The 13,305-nt window shown below is 58.7% G+C and overlaps 1 protein-coding gene across 2 annotated transcripts; it reads left to right on the top strand.

Annotated features, from left to right (window-relative positions):
• Positions 1 to 823: 823 nt before the first annotated feature.
• Positions 824 to 12,236, top strand: KHSRP (KH-type splicing regulatory protein). Of its 2 annotated transcripts, XM_047095624.1 has the most exons (20): positions 824 to 1,188; positions 2,791 to 2,887; positions 3,507 to 3,545; positions 3,908 to 3,947; positions 4,862 to 4,911; positions 5,158 to 5,229; positions 6,108 to 6,165; positions 6,463 to 6,637; positions 6,824 to 6,922; positions 7,252 to 7,350; positions 7,464 to 7,566; positions 8,253 to 8,353; positions 8,481 to 8,625; positions 8,713 to 8,873; positions 8,970 to 9,079; positions 9,459 to 9,547; positions 9,655 to 9,852; positions 9,957 to 10,034; positions 10,126 to 10,286; positions 11,400 to 12,236. In XM_047095624.1, the coding sequence occupies exons 1-20, from the start codon at positions 931 to 933 to the stop codon at positions 11,406 to 11,408; spliced, it is 2,142 nt and encodes a 713-aa protein (XP_046951580.1). In that variant the 5' UTR covers positions 824 to 930; the 3' UTR covers positions 11,409 to 12,236. The 2 variants fall into 2 exon arrangements, with proteins under 2 accessions (XP_046951580.1, XP_046951579.1); XM_047095623.1 differs by having other exon boundaries at positions 10,126 to 12,236.
• Positions 12,237 to 13,305: the final 1,069 nt, after the last annotated feature.

Raw genomic sequence — 13,305 nt, 5'->3', positions numbered from 1 at the left:
GGCCTACCCAGTCAGGCTCCAGGGGCGCTAACTCAGACGTCAGGCCCGAATTCCCGCAGCCGGTCGGCACTGCCCACGTCGACTGCCATTCACTCCCGCTACCGCCAATCGCCTCTCGTCGTCTGGGTGGCCGGCTCCGCCCCAATGCAGCTGCGCTTCCACTGGCTCCCACCAAAACTGGGCACCTTTACTGCCTTCACTGCCATTTGTCTGCAGCGGTGTCTGTCACCTTGCACCGCCCCCGCCACCCAGCCATTGGCTTAGAAATCAAGGCTAGAAAAGGATTCTGGTTAACGGGGAAAGCAATCCAGTCCAAACCTAAGCTCGTCACCCAGAACTCGTCAGGAATTGGGTTAAATCGACTGCCAATCTTGACAAGAACCGCCTCCCGCGTGTACTCATTGGCTTGCGTGCACGATTATCTCACCTGGCGCCCGCCCAGCCTGTTGAAAGGGGCCTTTCGTCAGTCCCCTCCTTCCCGTCCACTTGACTCTCTGGAGCCGTCAATCCGGCTCTGAAGTCGCCCCGTAGTTCTGGAACTCCCGCTTCATTGGGCCTCCTGCCCTTTCGGGTCTCCTCGATTTGCCCGCCCAGGACCGGCAGCCGGCAGCCCACTGCCTACGAGAGCTGTCGGTCACGCGGCGCCTCCCGCCCACTGCCTCTCGCGGCACTCCGATTGGCCGCTCGCCTCCGGAGCCCGCGATTGGTGTCCCAGGAGCGGCGGGCGCCTCCCATTGGCCTGGCTGCGCCGTCCGTCACGCCGGCGGCGGGAGGGGGCGTCCCTCTCCCCCCTCGTCGTCTTCCCAGCCGCTGGGTTCCCAGAGTGCTCCGCGGCCGTGTGGAGCGAGGCCTTGTTCCCGCGTTGAGCCGCCGCCGCCGCCGCCTCCTCCTCAGCTTCAGCCTCCGCGCCAGGCCCGGCCCCGCCGCGCCATGTCGGACTACAGCACAGGAGGACCCCCGCCCGGGCCGCCGCCGCCCGCCGGCGGCGGCGGGGGAGCCGGGGGAGCGGGAGGCGCCGGGGGAGGCCCTCCGCCGGGCCCGCCGGGCGCGGGGGACCGGGGCGGCGGCGGCCCCGGCGGCGGCGGTCCGGGCGGGGGGTCGGCCGGGGGTCCCTCCCAGCCGCCCGGCGGGGGAGGCCCGGGGATCCGCAAGGACGCCTTCGCCGACGCCGTGCAGCGGGCCCGCCAGGTGAGGAGGCCGCGGGCCTGAGGGGCGCGCGCGGGCGGGGGAGGGGGCGGGGTCACGCGCGCGCGCGCGGGGTCGCGGGTGGGGGGGGGCGAGGCCGCCGCGGGGTCACGTGGGGCGGTAGGCGGGGGCCAGGGCCGCTCGGGGTGTCTCCCGTGGCCCCCAGCGGGTGACCCCCTGCAGGGGCATGGGGCGTCCGGGGGGTCGCCAGGAGTGGCCCCTGGATGTTCAAGGGGCTCCGGAAAGCGGGGACTCACTTAGGGAGCCCTCCTCTTAGGACACCCGAGGGCGTGCTCCCCTCTCCTGGAAGCAAAGTGTCCACCTTCCCCGGGGGACGGTCTTGCGTTGCCCTCATCTCCCCATCAGGGTAGAGGGCTCTGTTTGCCCCCAGCCCAGTCGCATTTTTGTCTGCTCCCCGGGAAGAAGGGACTTCGAGAGGAAAACACCTCTTCCTCTTCAGCCTGGAAAGTGGAAGAGGGACCCTTCTGCTATCAGAGCGGCCGAGCACTTGGGCGAAATGGGGAGGGTAGGCATAGGGGCTGGCTCTTTTTGATGCTTCCGGTGCCTTGAAAGCGTGGTCTGCCTCTTTCGGAAAGGGGGGAGGGTCCCACCACTGTGTTTTGAGGCGTGATGGTAACGTGGAGGTGTCACATGCTGGTGTGACTGACCTCCCCGGCTCCATTTGCGGCCTCCCCACGTCCTGGAGGGAAGGAGGCCTGTAGAATGGGAGAACTTTGCCGCCCTCCCGGGAAGCCGACCAGCTGGGGGCCGACTGAGTGCATTCCCGCAAGAGTGCTTTCCCTGGGTTGTTCAGTGCCTCCAGGGCAGAGTGGGAGGTCCCGTTAGGTGAACGCCCTGTTCCCCGCCCAGTGTGGTCTGTGGCTTTCTCACCTATGAGATGGGACAGGTAGGGTTCTAATGTGCACTTAATCTGGACGCCCACCCAAGTGCTTTAACTGAGAAGCAGTTACAACGGGGCGAGTTAATAGGAAAAAGTCTTCATCCTAAGATAAGAGCTTTGGCTCCCAAGTGTTAAAAAAAAAAAAAATGGGGAGAGGTGGAAGATAGATCCTCAGCTTAGCTCCTGGTTTGTGTTTCTTTGGAAAACTTGTGATAATCCCACAAACGGACTCTGGTTTTAAATTTGTTGTATCAGGCTTGTTTGAAGTTGTTCTTCACGTGTCTAAAATGTAACGTGTGTGCCCCCAAGGGGGTCTTTTGTTTTGGTGGGACGAAGGTTTCAGATGCCTTTAAGCAAAAACGTCCCTACAGTTTGTTCAACAGATACAAAGATTTTGAGGGTGAGGGAGATAAAGGAAAGTTGTGCTCTTTAACATCTCAGAAGAGTGGGGCTACAGTCACACGTTCTGGTTCCCTGGTTCCCTCGTGGAGGCAACCTGGGGACCCTCTCGAGAGCAGATCAGTGTGGCTTGCCCGTCGGATCACGAGCAGCGTAGGTACAAATCTCATCCAGAAAGGGAGTTTTGAAATTCCTGGATGACTCTTGAACGCTGAGTCCTTGGGTAGGTTCCGAGAAGTTGAGCCGAGCACCAGGGAAGGTTGGGTTTTGGTGGTAATCTCGTGTGCTTACAATTTTGTTTCTAGATCGCAGCCAAAATTGGAGGCGACGCTGCTACCACAGTGAATAACAGCACTCCTGATTTTGGTTTTGGGGGCCAAAAGAGGCAGTTAGAAGATGGAGGTAACTGTAACTACCTGCTGGGAGGAAGGCCTGGGGGTAGCCTTTGTTTGGCTCAGAGTCAGGGGGAAGCCCACTGCCATTTGGTCTTTTAAAACCTCAGCAATCCCAGCTTTGTTCATTCTTTTTGTTCGGGCTGCCTTTCTGGGGTATCAGGTGGCTGAGAGGAGCAGATTGTGACTAGGTCCAAGTTGTAAGTTCTCAAGATTGTTCCTCCCCTTCTGGTAGGCTTGGGAAATGCTCACGGTTTTATCGAGGCCCCACAGAAGTGCAGTGTGGCTGGCCCTAGGGCATGCAGCACTGCCCACGGCAGCCAAAGTGATCAGTGTGGGGATCAGCCCAAACCGGACTTTCACCCAGGCCCTCCTTGCCCCTGGACTCGAGTGTTGCCATCCTTGTTCCCATTCGGAAGGACTGTTTCACCCTTAGTGCTGGTGGTGGGACTGCTGGAAGTCTGTCCCTCTTCTGGGGTTGGTCCCTGCTACTCTCCTGTCTGGGCTCTGGGGATGGGGGTGGGGGTGGGGGAGGGGGGGTTGTTTGCCAGGCCGTGTGGCACCAGCATCAGATTTGAGGCAGCTGTGGGTGGGTGGGTGCAGCATCTGACATCCTCTCTCTTTCACAGACCAACCGGAGAGCAAGAAACTGGCTTCCCAGGGAGACTGTAAGTCCATTGGATGATGCAGGCAGAGGGCAGTGTCAGGGTCTTAAGAGATTTTTAGGAGTCGGGAGCTGGAAGCTCTAGGCAGAGGGCATCTGTCCTTTGTGGAGGCTCTAGGTATTCATCATCTGGGGTCCGTGAGCTCTAGGGATCCCAGAGCCCCCAGAGATTGAGGCAGGGACAGTCAGTGGGTGTGCTGATGTGAGGTGGGCTTATCACACACACTTGAGCGCTCAGGAAGGCTCAGAAGCACTCTAGTAAGTTCCAGCCACTCCTCACGCAGGCAGGAGTGCCGGGGGGCCAGCAGTGTTCAGGGTCCCAAGGAGGAGCCAGGCCAATCTTTGCTTTGGGTTTTCTCTCTGCAGCCATCAGTTCTCAACTTGGACCCATCCATCCTCCCCCCAGGTAAGTCGCGATTTGGAGAACGCTTGTTTCCTTGTCTGTCAGCTGTCTTCTGGCCTTCCTTGCTGATGTGGGGAGAGCTGTGTCTGGGGGTACACCGTTCTACGGCCTCGTCCCCACTGCTACTTGGCCAGAGAGAGGCCCAGGAGGCAGAGGAGCAGCATTTGCTCCTATGTTGGTCTGTGTGTAGGGCCTAGGGAGGGGAGGGGAGCGCGTGGCCACGATGAAGGAGGGGGTGGTCTCTGTGCACTGTGGTGAGACCCTCAGCAGACAGCCATCTTCCCAGAAGGGCAGGGGGCTGGCCGTGGGTTTCTTGTCCGCTTTCTGCAAATGTTTGAGCCCTGAGAGCTGATGGGGCTTGGGGTTCTTAACTTTTTTGCCCCCCAGGACGAGTCCAGTGGATCTGACATAGAATTGTTTGTGAAGGACCACGTTGTTTCACTTTTTAATTACATAAAATATAGTAAGGGCTTACTAGAGAAAGGACATGAAAAAGATACAAATCTTTTTTGAGTCTAGAGACCTGAAATGACTATTGGAATTCTGTAAACGTGTCTGAGTGTTCGCTCTTGTCCTGAATCAGTGGAACAGCACTAGTTCAGGGGCCACGCTGACCTCAACCAAGCCTCTCATGGCCCGAATGGGGAAGATGAGTCCTCGAGAGGTTGAGTGGCTTGCTGTGGGGAGAGGGGGTCCTGTAATCTCTTAGGATTCTGCTTAGGCCCGCCCTTGGTGGGAAGCAGGGCCAGAGGCTGGAAGCACCAAGGACCCTGCAGGTTAGGAGCTGTGGCCTAGGAACAGGTTAGGAGCTCTGGCTTCCAGTGGCCTTTTCTCCTGGAGACTCTCCCGTCTCTTCCATTCCCCTCCCCCTGTCTTCTTTCCCACTTGAGACTGATTGTTACCATCTGTCTTTGCAGGACTTCAATGACAGAAGAGTACAGGGTCCCAGATGGCATGGTGGGACTAAGTGAGTGGGTCACTGTGGGATGCCCATCATGCCCTGTCAGGGACCGCTCCCTGGGAGCCCCTGTTGGCCCAGAGCCTTTGGTCTGAGCAGGCCTCCTGTAGTCCGCTCCGCTCTCACCTGTCCACTCTGGGCAGGGAGGATGGTGGAGCTCTCTGGGGAGGGGAGGCCAGGAACCCCTGCCACAGTCTTCTCAGCGCTAGGGTACCCTCACCAATCCTTTCTATTTTTTCCTTTTTCTCCACCTAGTCATTGGCAGAGGAGGTGAACAGATTAACAAAATCCAGCAGGATTCAGGCTGCAAAGTCCAGATCTCTCCAGGTAGGAGAGCCAGACTTGTGTCACGACGGGCGTGGGGGGTTGGGCTGGACTCCGACAGGACAGAAGTGAGATGGGTTGGTGTTCACTGAGTGCTTTCTGTGTGCCGGGCTCAGGGCAGGGTCTCCACTCGTACAGCACAGAGCCCTGCGGTGTGGCTGCAACTTTGGTTTCTTCCATTGTACGCTTGCAGGGGGAGGGCTGAGGTGGAGAGTCGAAAATTGAATATAGGAAGTCTTGTTCTAGGGGCGCCTGGGTGGCTCCGTTGATAAAGCGTCTGACTCTTGATCTTAGCTCAGGTCTTGATCTCAGGGTCAGGAGTACAAGCCCCGCATTGGGCTCCATGCTGGGTTTGGAGCCTACTTTAAAAAAAAAAAAAAAAAGTCTTGTTTTAGATCCCGCTCTAAGCGATTAGTTAAGTCACCATCTGAACCAAGCACCTGGTGGAAAATCAGTGAGAACGTGTGAAGCAGGGAGGTGCCTTCAAGGGAACGACTTTGAGGCCAGGCCTAGATTTGAAGGCCAGGCAAGGACTGCTGTGCAGGGGTGCCTGAGGACTTGCTCTGACGTAGTGGGCTTCATAGGCCGTGGAGAGTGCATGTGTGGTCCTCAACGGTGGCAGAAGTGGCCTAGGTTCAGGACATCTCCTTCTATCTCGTCTTTGTCCCTGAAAGATCTGTTGCCTTTCCTGGACTGTGAGCTTCCTGACCTTGGTCTTGCATAGAGTAGCCTCCCGGGTGTTTGGCAAGGTAGTGGTTTGTCAGGCCACTGAATGGTGGCAGAAGTGGCCACTGGTAGTGCAACTTTCGTCATCTCCATAGAAAGCCTTTCTCCGGTGTCCACAGACTCAGAAAGGCATTGACCCTGTCTCTTTTCTCCAGACAGCGGTGGCCTACCAGAGCGCAGCGTATCCTTGACAGGAGCCCCGGAGTCTGTCCAGTAAGTCCCTTGCTGGGCCCTTGTGATGAGGGGAGCAAGCAGAAGGTCTCTCCATCCTTTGGAAAGTTGGGGGCGTCGCCCTCGCCGGGGACTGTACTGATTTTCGATTCCCCTGACTCCGAAGATCTGGGAAAACAACCCGAATGGCCCCAGCCCTAGCCCCGGGGATGGACCCTCTTCCTCGTCGTCATTTGCCAGACACACGCGTGTCGGACTCACCTTCTTCCCTTTGAGCTGGACAGGGCTGTCAGGCCAGTACTCTCTCAGGTGTCTCAGTCCCAGTCTTCTCCTTCCCAGGAAAGCAAAGATGATGCTGGATGACATCGTCTCTCGGGGTCGTGGGGGCCCCCCAGGACAGTTCCACGACAATGCCAACGGGGGCCAGAACGGCACTGTACAGGAGATCATGATCCCCGCAGGGAAGGCTGGCCTGGTCATCGGCAAAGGTGGCGAGACCATTAAGCAGCTGCAGGTGAGGGCTGGGACGGAAGCTCCTCCTGTCCCAGGAAAGTCTCCTTCCTGCATCTGCGTGTGCATACCCCGCCGGCTGCTTTGCCAGAGCCTCTTACCCTTGTGGTCATATCTGCCCCACCCACGTGCACTAGCCCCAGAAAGTCCTTTGAAAGCCCAGCACTGACTATCCACATTGGTTGTGAAGGAACGAGCTGGAGTGAAGATGATTTTAATTCAAGATGGCTCCCAGAACACGAACGTGGACAAGCCTCTTCGCATCATTGGGGATCCTTACAAAGTGCAGGTGAGAACCCCGGGGCGTTGGGGCACCTGGAGAAGTGAGCGACAGATGGGGCTCGGGATTTGATTGAAAGGGGAAGCAGTATTCGAGAGCACTCTCATGCTGAGCTGTCCCTCCCGGTGCTGGACACAAGTAAGAGGCCTAAACTCTGATCTTTCATTTTCCTATCTGGAAAATGGGGGTTGCTGGCCATCCTTCCTCCTTCCTCTCGGGACAGCAGGGCAGGAGCTCAGCGGGGCACTGATGGGCTCAGCCTCGGCCCGTGGGCCCTTGGGTGGTGGGATGCCGGGGGAACAGTGTGTTGGAGTAGAGCGTGCCCTGTGTGTTTGCAGCAAGCCTGCGAGATGGTGATGGACATCCTCCGGGAGCGTGACCAGGGTGGCTTTGGGGACCGGAACGAGTACGGATCCCGGATTGGTGGGGGCATTGACGTGAGTGCAGGCCTCCCCCGATAACGGAGGGCCATGGGCTGGGTGCGGTGGGTGGAGGGCGCCACAGCTGCGGGGACAGGACCCAGCTGGACCCTCCCCCACCCCTCCCTCAGGTGCCGGTGCCCAGGCATTCTGTCGGGGTAGTTATTGGCCGGAGCGGAGAGATGATCAAGAAGATCCAGAATGATGCTGGCGTGCGGATACAGTTTAAGCAAGGTCAGGGGCTTCGCCGAACAGATGAGTTGGCTGGAGGGTGACTGTGCCACCAGCTGTGTCCTAGGGATTCTTCCGAGAGTCCGCTGAGATGCCTTGGTGCTGCGGTGTGAACCTTGTTGAGTTTGGGACCTCCTTGTGGTGCCTCCTTCGCCACAGTGGAAGAGGGCACAGCCATGTGAGAGAGTTGCTGAGGGGCACACTTCCCAACACATTTCCTAAGTCCAAAGGCGATGTCTTCTGTCACCCGATCTGTCCCTTTTCCCCTTCCCTACCACGTAGCCCATCCTGACTGGGGGCAGCCTGGACCAGATCAGATCACTGCCCCAGCTCAGTCTCCCAAGTGGCAGGCCTGTGGGGAGGAAGGATTGCTCTGTTGCCTTTCAGAGGTCTATTGTCCTTTTTAGCTCAGTAAAAGGCACCTATTAGTCCTGGGGTGCCCCAAACAGGAAGAAGCCTCGGCTGCCACCCTGTCCTAAGTGGTCGGTTTTCTCATCTGGAAATGTGGGCCCACCGGCATTTCCCGCCCGCTCCTCAATACTTGGGAGTGTGGTGAGCGGCAGTTTGAGCCCGAGATATTTCTGACACCTGGCTTGGCATGATGTCTACCTCGCAGAGGCGGTGTTATGGGGGCTTGGTGTTGTGCTTTTCCTTAAAATCCATCTCTGTTCTGTGGGTGCCGGCTTCAGATGATGGGACAGGTCCCGAGAAGATAGCTCACATAATGGGGCCCCCAGACCGGTGTGAGCACGCAGCACGGATCATCAATGATCTCCTCCAGAGCCTCAGGGTAGGTGACACTGGGGTGTGCGGCCAGCAGCTGGTGGGTGCAGAGGGGGGCTGGCCCGGCCCCACCAGAGGAGTCCAGGGGCCAGGCTGGCTTTCTGTGTTCACTCCCTCTCCTCCCTGTCTTGCAGAGTGGACCCCCAGGCCCTCCAGGGGGTCCTGGCATGCCCCCGGGGGGCCGGGGGCGAGGAAGGGGCCAAGGCAACTGGGGCCCCCCTGGTGGAGAGATGACCTTCTCCATCCCCACTCACAAGTGTGGGCTGGTCATCGGCCGAGGTGAGTAGGCCCCCCCTGCGCCCCACATGCACTCCACTCCTCTCCTGCCCTCTCCTGCCCGCCCTTCACTGCCTGTGCCTCCCACAGGTGGCGAAAATGTGAAAGCCATAAACCAGCAGACAGGCGCCTTTGTGGAGATCTCCCGGCAGCTGCCGCCCAACGGGGACCCCAATTTCAAATTGTTCATCATCCGGGGCTCACCCCAACAGATTGACCACGCCAAACAGCTCATTGAGGAAAAGATTGAGGTGGGCTCGGGAGGGCTTCTTAGAGCCTGGACCCGGCTCCTGTTTCTCAACCGCCCCCCCTTCCTTCCACTGACCATCTGCTTCTCCTTCCTCCAGGGCCCCCTCTGCCCAGTTGGACCAGGCCCAGGGGGACCAGGCCCTGCCGGCCCCATGGGGCCCTTCAACCCCGGGCCTTTCAACCAGGGGCCACCTGGGGCTCCCCCGCAGTGAGTATTGGTCTCCGCCTCCTGGGATTTGGGGCTCAGGGGCTGCTGTGCTGGCAGGAAGAGCCACGGGCCCCGTTTTCACTCACGTCGAGATGTGCTAATGGTCTCGGCCCGAGGCACGGCCCAGCCCAGCCTCCTGTTCCATAGACAGCACAGATGTTGACCGTAGTCTCCCACCTAACGGGCAAACTCATGGACGTTGTATTTGGGGGACTTTCACATCCCAGAGCGGCACAGTGTGTCTCTTTTGGCGTTGATCGTCTCGCCTTTTCCTGGGCGAGGAGCCTGTGGCCGGGCCTGGGCCCCTTTCCTGCCAGCCGGGCCTGCCCCTGTGGAGCGACAGTCCCGGCTCACCCGTCGCCCCTTCTCTGTCCTGCAGTGCGGGGGGGCCGCCTCCTCACCAGTACCCACCCCAGGGCTGGGGCAATACCTACCCCCAGTGGCAGCCACCTGCTCCTCACGACCCGAGTAAGTAGGCTGCCCAGATGAGGGGCAGGGCAGGGCGTGGCTGCCCCGGTGGGGAGGGCAGGGCTGGCCTCCCGCACCGCCCCTCAGCCCACGCCACCCTCCCACAGATAAAGCTGCAGCCGCCGCAGACCCCAATGCCGCCTGGGCCGCCTACTACTCACACTACTACCAGCAGCCCCCAGGCCCCGTGCCCGGCCCTGCGCCAGCCCCCGCGGCCCCACCTGCCCAGGGGGAGCCCCCTCAGCCCCCACCCGCCGGCCAGTCGGACTACACTAAGGCCTGGGAAGAGTATTACAAGAAGATTGGTGAGTGTGCGGGCGACCTCGGGGGCTCAGGCCGGAGGCTGGTGAGAGGCAGCCAGGTCCCGGTGTCGTCCGTCCTCTGATCTCCCGCCGCCTCCCTCCTGCAGGCCAGCAGCCCCAGCAGCCCGGAGCACCGCCACAACAGGACTACACGAAGGCCTGGGAGGAGTACTACAAGAAGCAGGGTGAGCTGCTGGGGGCTCTGGGGGCAGGGCAGCGCTGGGTCCAGGTCCCCCAGCTCCCGGCCTCACTCGCTCACCCTCTGCTTGCCCGCAGCTCAAGTGGCCACCGGAGGGGGTCCGGGAGCGCCCCCAGGCTCCCAGCCAGACTACAGTGCCGCCTGGGCTGAATATTACAGACAGCAGGCCGCTTACTACGGACAGACTCCAGGTCCCGGCGGCCCCCAGCCTCCACCCACACAGCAGGGACAGCAGCAGGCAAGTGGGAATTGCCACCCTCCTCCTCCTCCTTTTTCCTTCCAACCCCCGGCCACCGTCCATCCTGCCTTAGTGGGTAGCGCCGGAAATCCCTTCCCCTGCGGGGTGTGTCCTTGATGCCTGCAGCGGGGGCCGTGTGGCCAGAGGTCTCCGGGAGTCCCCACGAGCTGGGGAAGTGTGCGCTGGGTCCAGAGGTTAAACGAAGAGGCCTCCCTGCGCCGGCCCGCTTGTTCCTGTGTCACGCTGTCGCGATGCTGGGGGAGAGCGCGAAACCAATACAAGGTGGAACTGTTGAACTGGTGGGTAGTCCTGGGGGTGGGGGGGCAGGCCAGCGGCACAGACGTCGGTCGCCATCCTGGCTGCTCGCTCGCTCACTCAAAATCTGGCCACTCGGGAAGAAAACGGATGTGTTTTCCCCTCTCCGCGTTACTTTTTTGGGTTTTGTTCCTGGCATTCTTTTATTTTTAACCCCACGGTCTTTCCCCCGTGTCCAAGTGACTGTGTGTTGCAGGCGGCCCCCACGCGGGTCAGCCCTGGCTCTGCTGGGACTCGGGGAGCTTGCCAAGGGGGCCGGCCCCAGGGCGCCCCCCCCCTGCACCCCCTTCTCCGCCCCCCTCCCCGGGCTCTGCCTCCTCCGCTCTCGCGCCTGCCTCTGTGTCCCGGTTTTGTCTGTGAAGTGGGCATGACGATCGCCGCCACCTTCCAACCTACCTCACAGGGGTGTTGTGGGGACACCGTGATCTCTGACATTGTCATGTTGTGATGCGCCGGAGCACCTGCCTTCCTGAGGACAGAGGGCACCCCTCCTCCCTCCCAAACCCCAAGCGCGCTTCTCTCCTTCTCCCCCCCCCACCCCCGCTCTGTCTCTGCGGCCCCCCCCACCCCGCTTCTCTCCTCCTGGTCTTTACGTCACTCTTTCTCCTCCTCCTCCTCCATCAAGGAGCCAGTCTGACTTCGGCCGAGTTCCCCGGAGCACTTGCCTAGACAGTTACAGCTCGCCACAGGTTCAGGGGAGGGGCTTCCTGGCCCCCTCCTCGCCACCGTCCCCCCCAGTCTCCCGCCCCTTCCTCCCCTCCCCGTAGTGACCGATTCCTATCTTTTCCCTCTCCGCAGGCTCAATGAATCGAATGAATGTGAACTTCTTCATCTGTGAAAATCTTTTATTATTTTTTTTCCATTTTGTTCTGTTTGGGGGCTTTTTTGTGTTCTTTTTTTTTTTTTTTTTTCCCTCGTTTGTTTGGCGAGAGAGCGATGGCTGCCGTGGGGGGTGCTGGGGGCGCCCTCGCTGTGAGTGGCTTGGAGGTCATGCCCTGGGCGATGCTGGGCTCTCACTCTCTCGCTCATTCTGTGTGTCTCATGCTTTTTTTCTTTCAAAATTGGGATCTTTCATGTTGAGCCAGCCATAGAAGATAGAATTAAATCTCTGCCAAAAAAAAAAAAAAAAAATTTAAATATAAAAAACACAAAAAGCAAACAAAACCTATAAAATTATATATATATATATAAAAATCTCTATCCCTTCCTGAAACTGCCTCTTTCAGGGGAAAGCAATTCATTTTCTTCCTACCACCCTTGGCCCTCTTCGTGTTTTTAAAATAAACTTTTAAAAAGGAAAAAAAGTCACTCTTGCTATTTCTTTTTTTTAGTTAGAGTTGGAACATTCCTTGGACCAGGTGTTGCTATTTCAGGACCCCCCCCCTTCTCTCCCCTCAGTCGAGCCCCTCGGCCTCTGCTCCTCCTCTTTCCTCCCGCCTCGCTCGGCTCCCCTGCAGCCCCTCCCGCCGCCCCCCTCCCACCTCCCCCCCCCCTCCCGGGACTGGTCTTGTGTTTCAACTGTTCAAGAGGACATTGAAACTGAAAACAAATTGAGAACAAAACAAAAAATTGTATGGCAGTTTTTACTTTTTATCGCTCGTTTTTAACTTCACAAATAAATGATAACAAAACCTCCCCGTGTCTGCTGGGTGCCGTCTCTTTCTCTCCTCTCTCCCCCTGTAGAGTTTTGAAGCAGATGTTTGTTCGTTCTTTATAGATGTTGTAAAAGCCTGATAATGGTGATTGGAAATTACAAGCTTTGTGTTGTGTTTTTTCTTTCTTTCTTTCTTTCTTTTTTTTTTTTTTTTTAAGAAAAAGAATTATAAGAAAAAATAGTTTTCTGCAGGCGCATTGTGCTTTCCTAACCCCCTCCCCTTTTTTTGGTTAAATAAAGTGCTTTTTGTCTAAAAACTGCGTGCTGGCCGCAGTTGTGTTTGTAGAGGTAACAAGTTGAAGAGGAACAGGGGTTGGCCTCTAAGAGTGGGGTGTGGGCCCCCCGAAGACTGCCCTTCTTGGGTTGCCTTGCAGAAAGGGCAATAGCAGGTTGAGCCCGGTTCCCTCTGGGAACATGGGGAGCAAGGCACCCGGGAGGGTCCCTGGGGACAGGTGTTTCCATGGATGCAGCCCGCCAGCACGGCAAACCCATGGCTGTGCCTCTCGGGAGTCCCCCCCCCCCGCCTTGATGCGCACCTGGCTGGGTCCTAGTCTGTCGGCGTCCCCCCAGGCGGAAACCTGGCCTGTGAAGGGAAATGGCACAAGTTCTAGTGCTTGGTGTGCGGCCGTGGCCTCCCAAGGATGAGGACGGGAGATGGGAGAGTGAGCTGAGGGGCCATCTGAGCTGTCTGGCCCAGGGGTAACCATCTCGAGACATACTAGATGGCTGTAGGGTTCCTTTTGGGTGTGTAGTTGGATGCTAACACAGATCCGGTTTCCCATTCAGGATCCAGAGGCCTGGGCCCACAGGCCCCAAGGGCAGCACCACTGGAGCCCTCAACAGCTCGCAGCCCCCCCAAGGCCTCATCCAGATTTGTTAGGAACCTACCCCTGTGGGTGGTGGCCCCCAGTCAGCCCACCCTTGTGCTGCCTTGGCCCAGAAAGGGGCTGTCAGTCTGGGGTCTCCTGGGGAGTCAGCTTGGGTTAAAGCCTGGCCTCCTGTCACCAGGTCTCTTACCTCACAGGCCCTGCACCCCTTCTGAGCCCTGTG

The sequence above is a fragment of the Lynx rufus genome, unplaced genomic scaffold (genome assembly GCF_022079265.1).
Source record: "Lynx rufus isolate CCGP_SWC_20201006 ecotype Redwood Valley unplaced genomic scaffold, mLynRuf1.p SCAF_4, whole genome shotgun sequence".
Classification (NCBI taxonomy): domain Eukaryota; kingdom Metazoa; phylum Chordata; class Mammalia; order Carnivora; family Felidae; genus Lynx; species Lynx rufus.
Note: the sequence above shows the minus strand (reverse complement) of the source record. Positions and strands in the feature narration are given on the sequence as shown.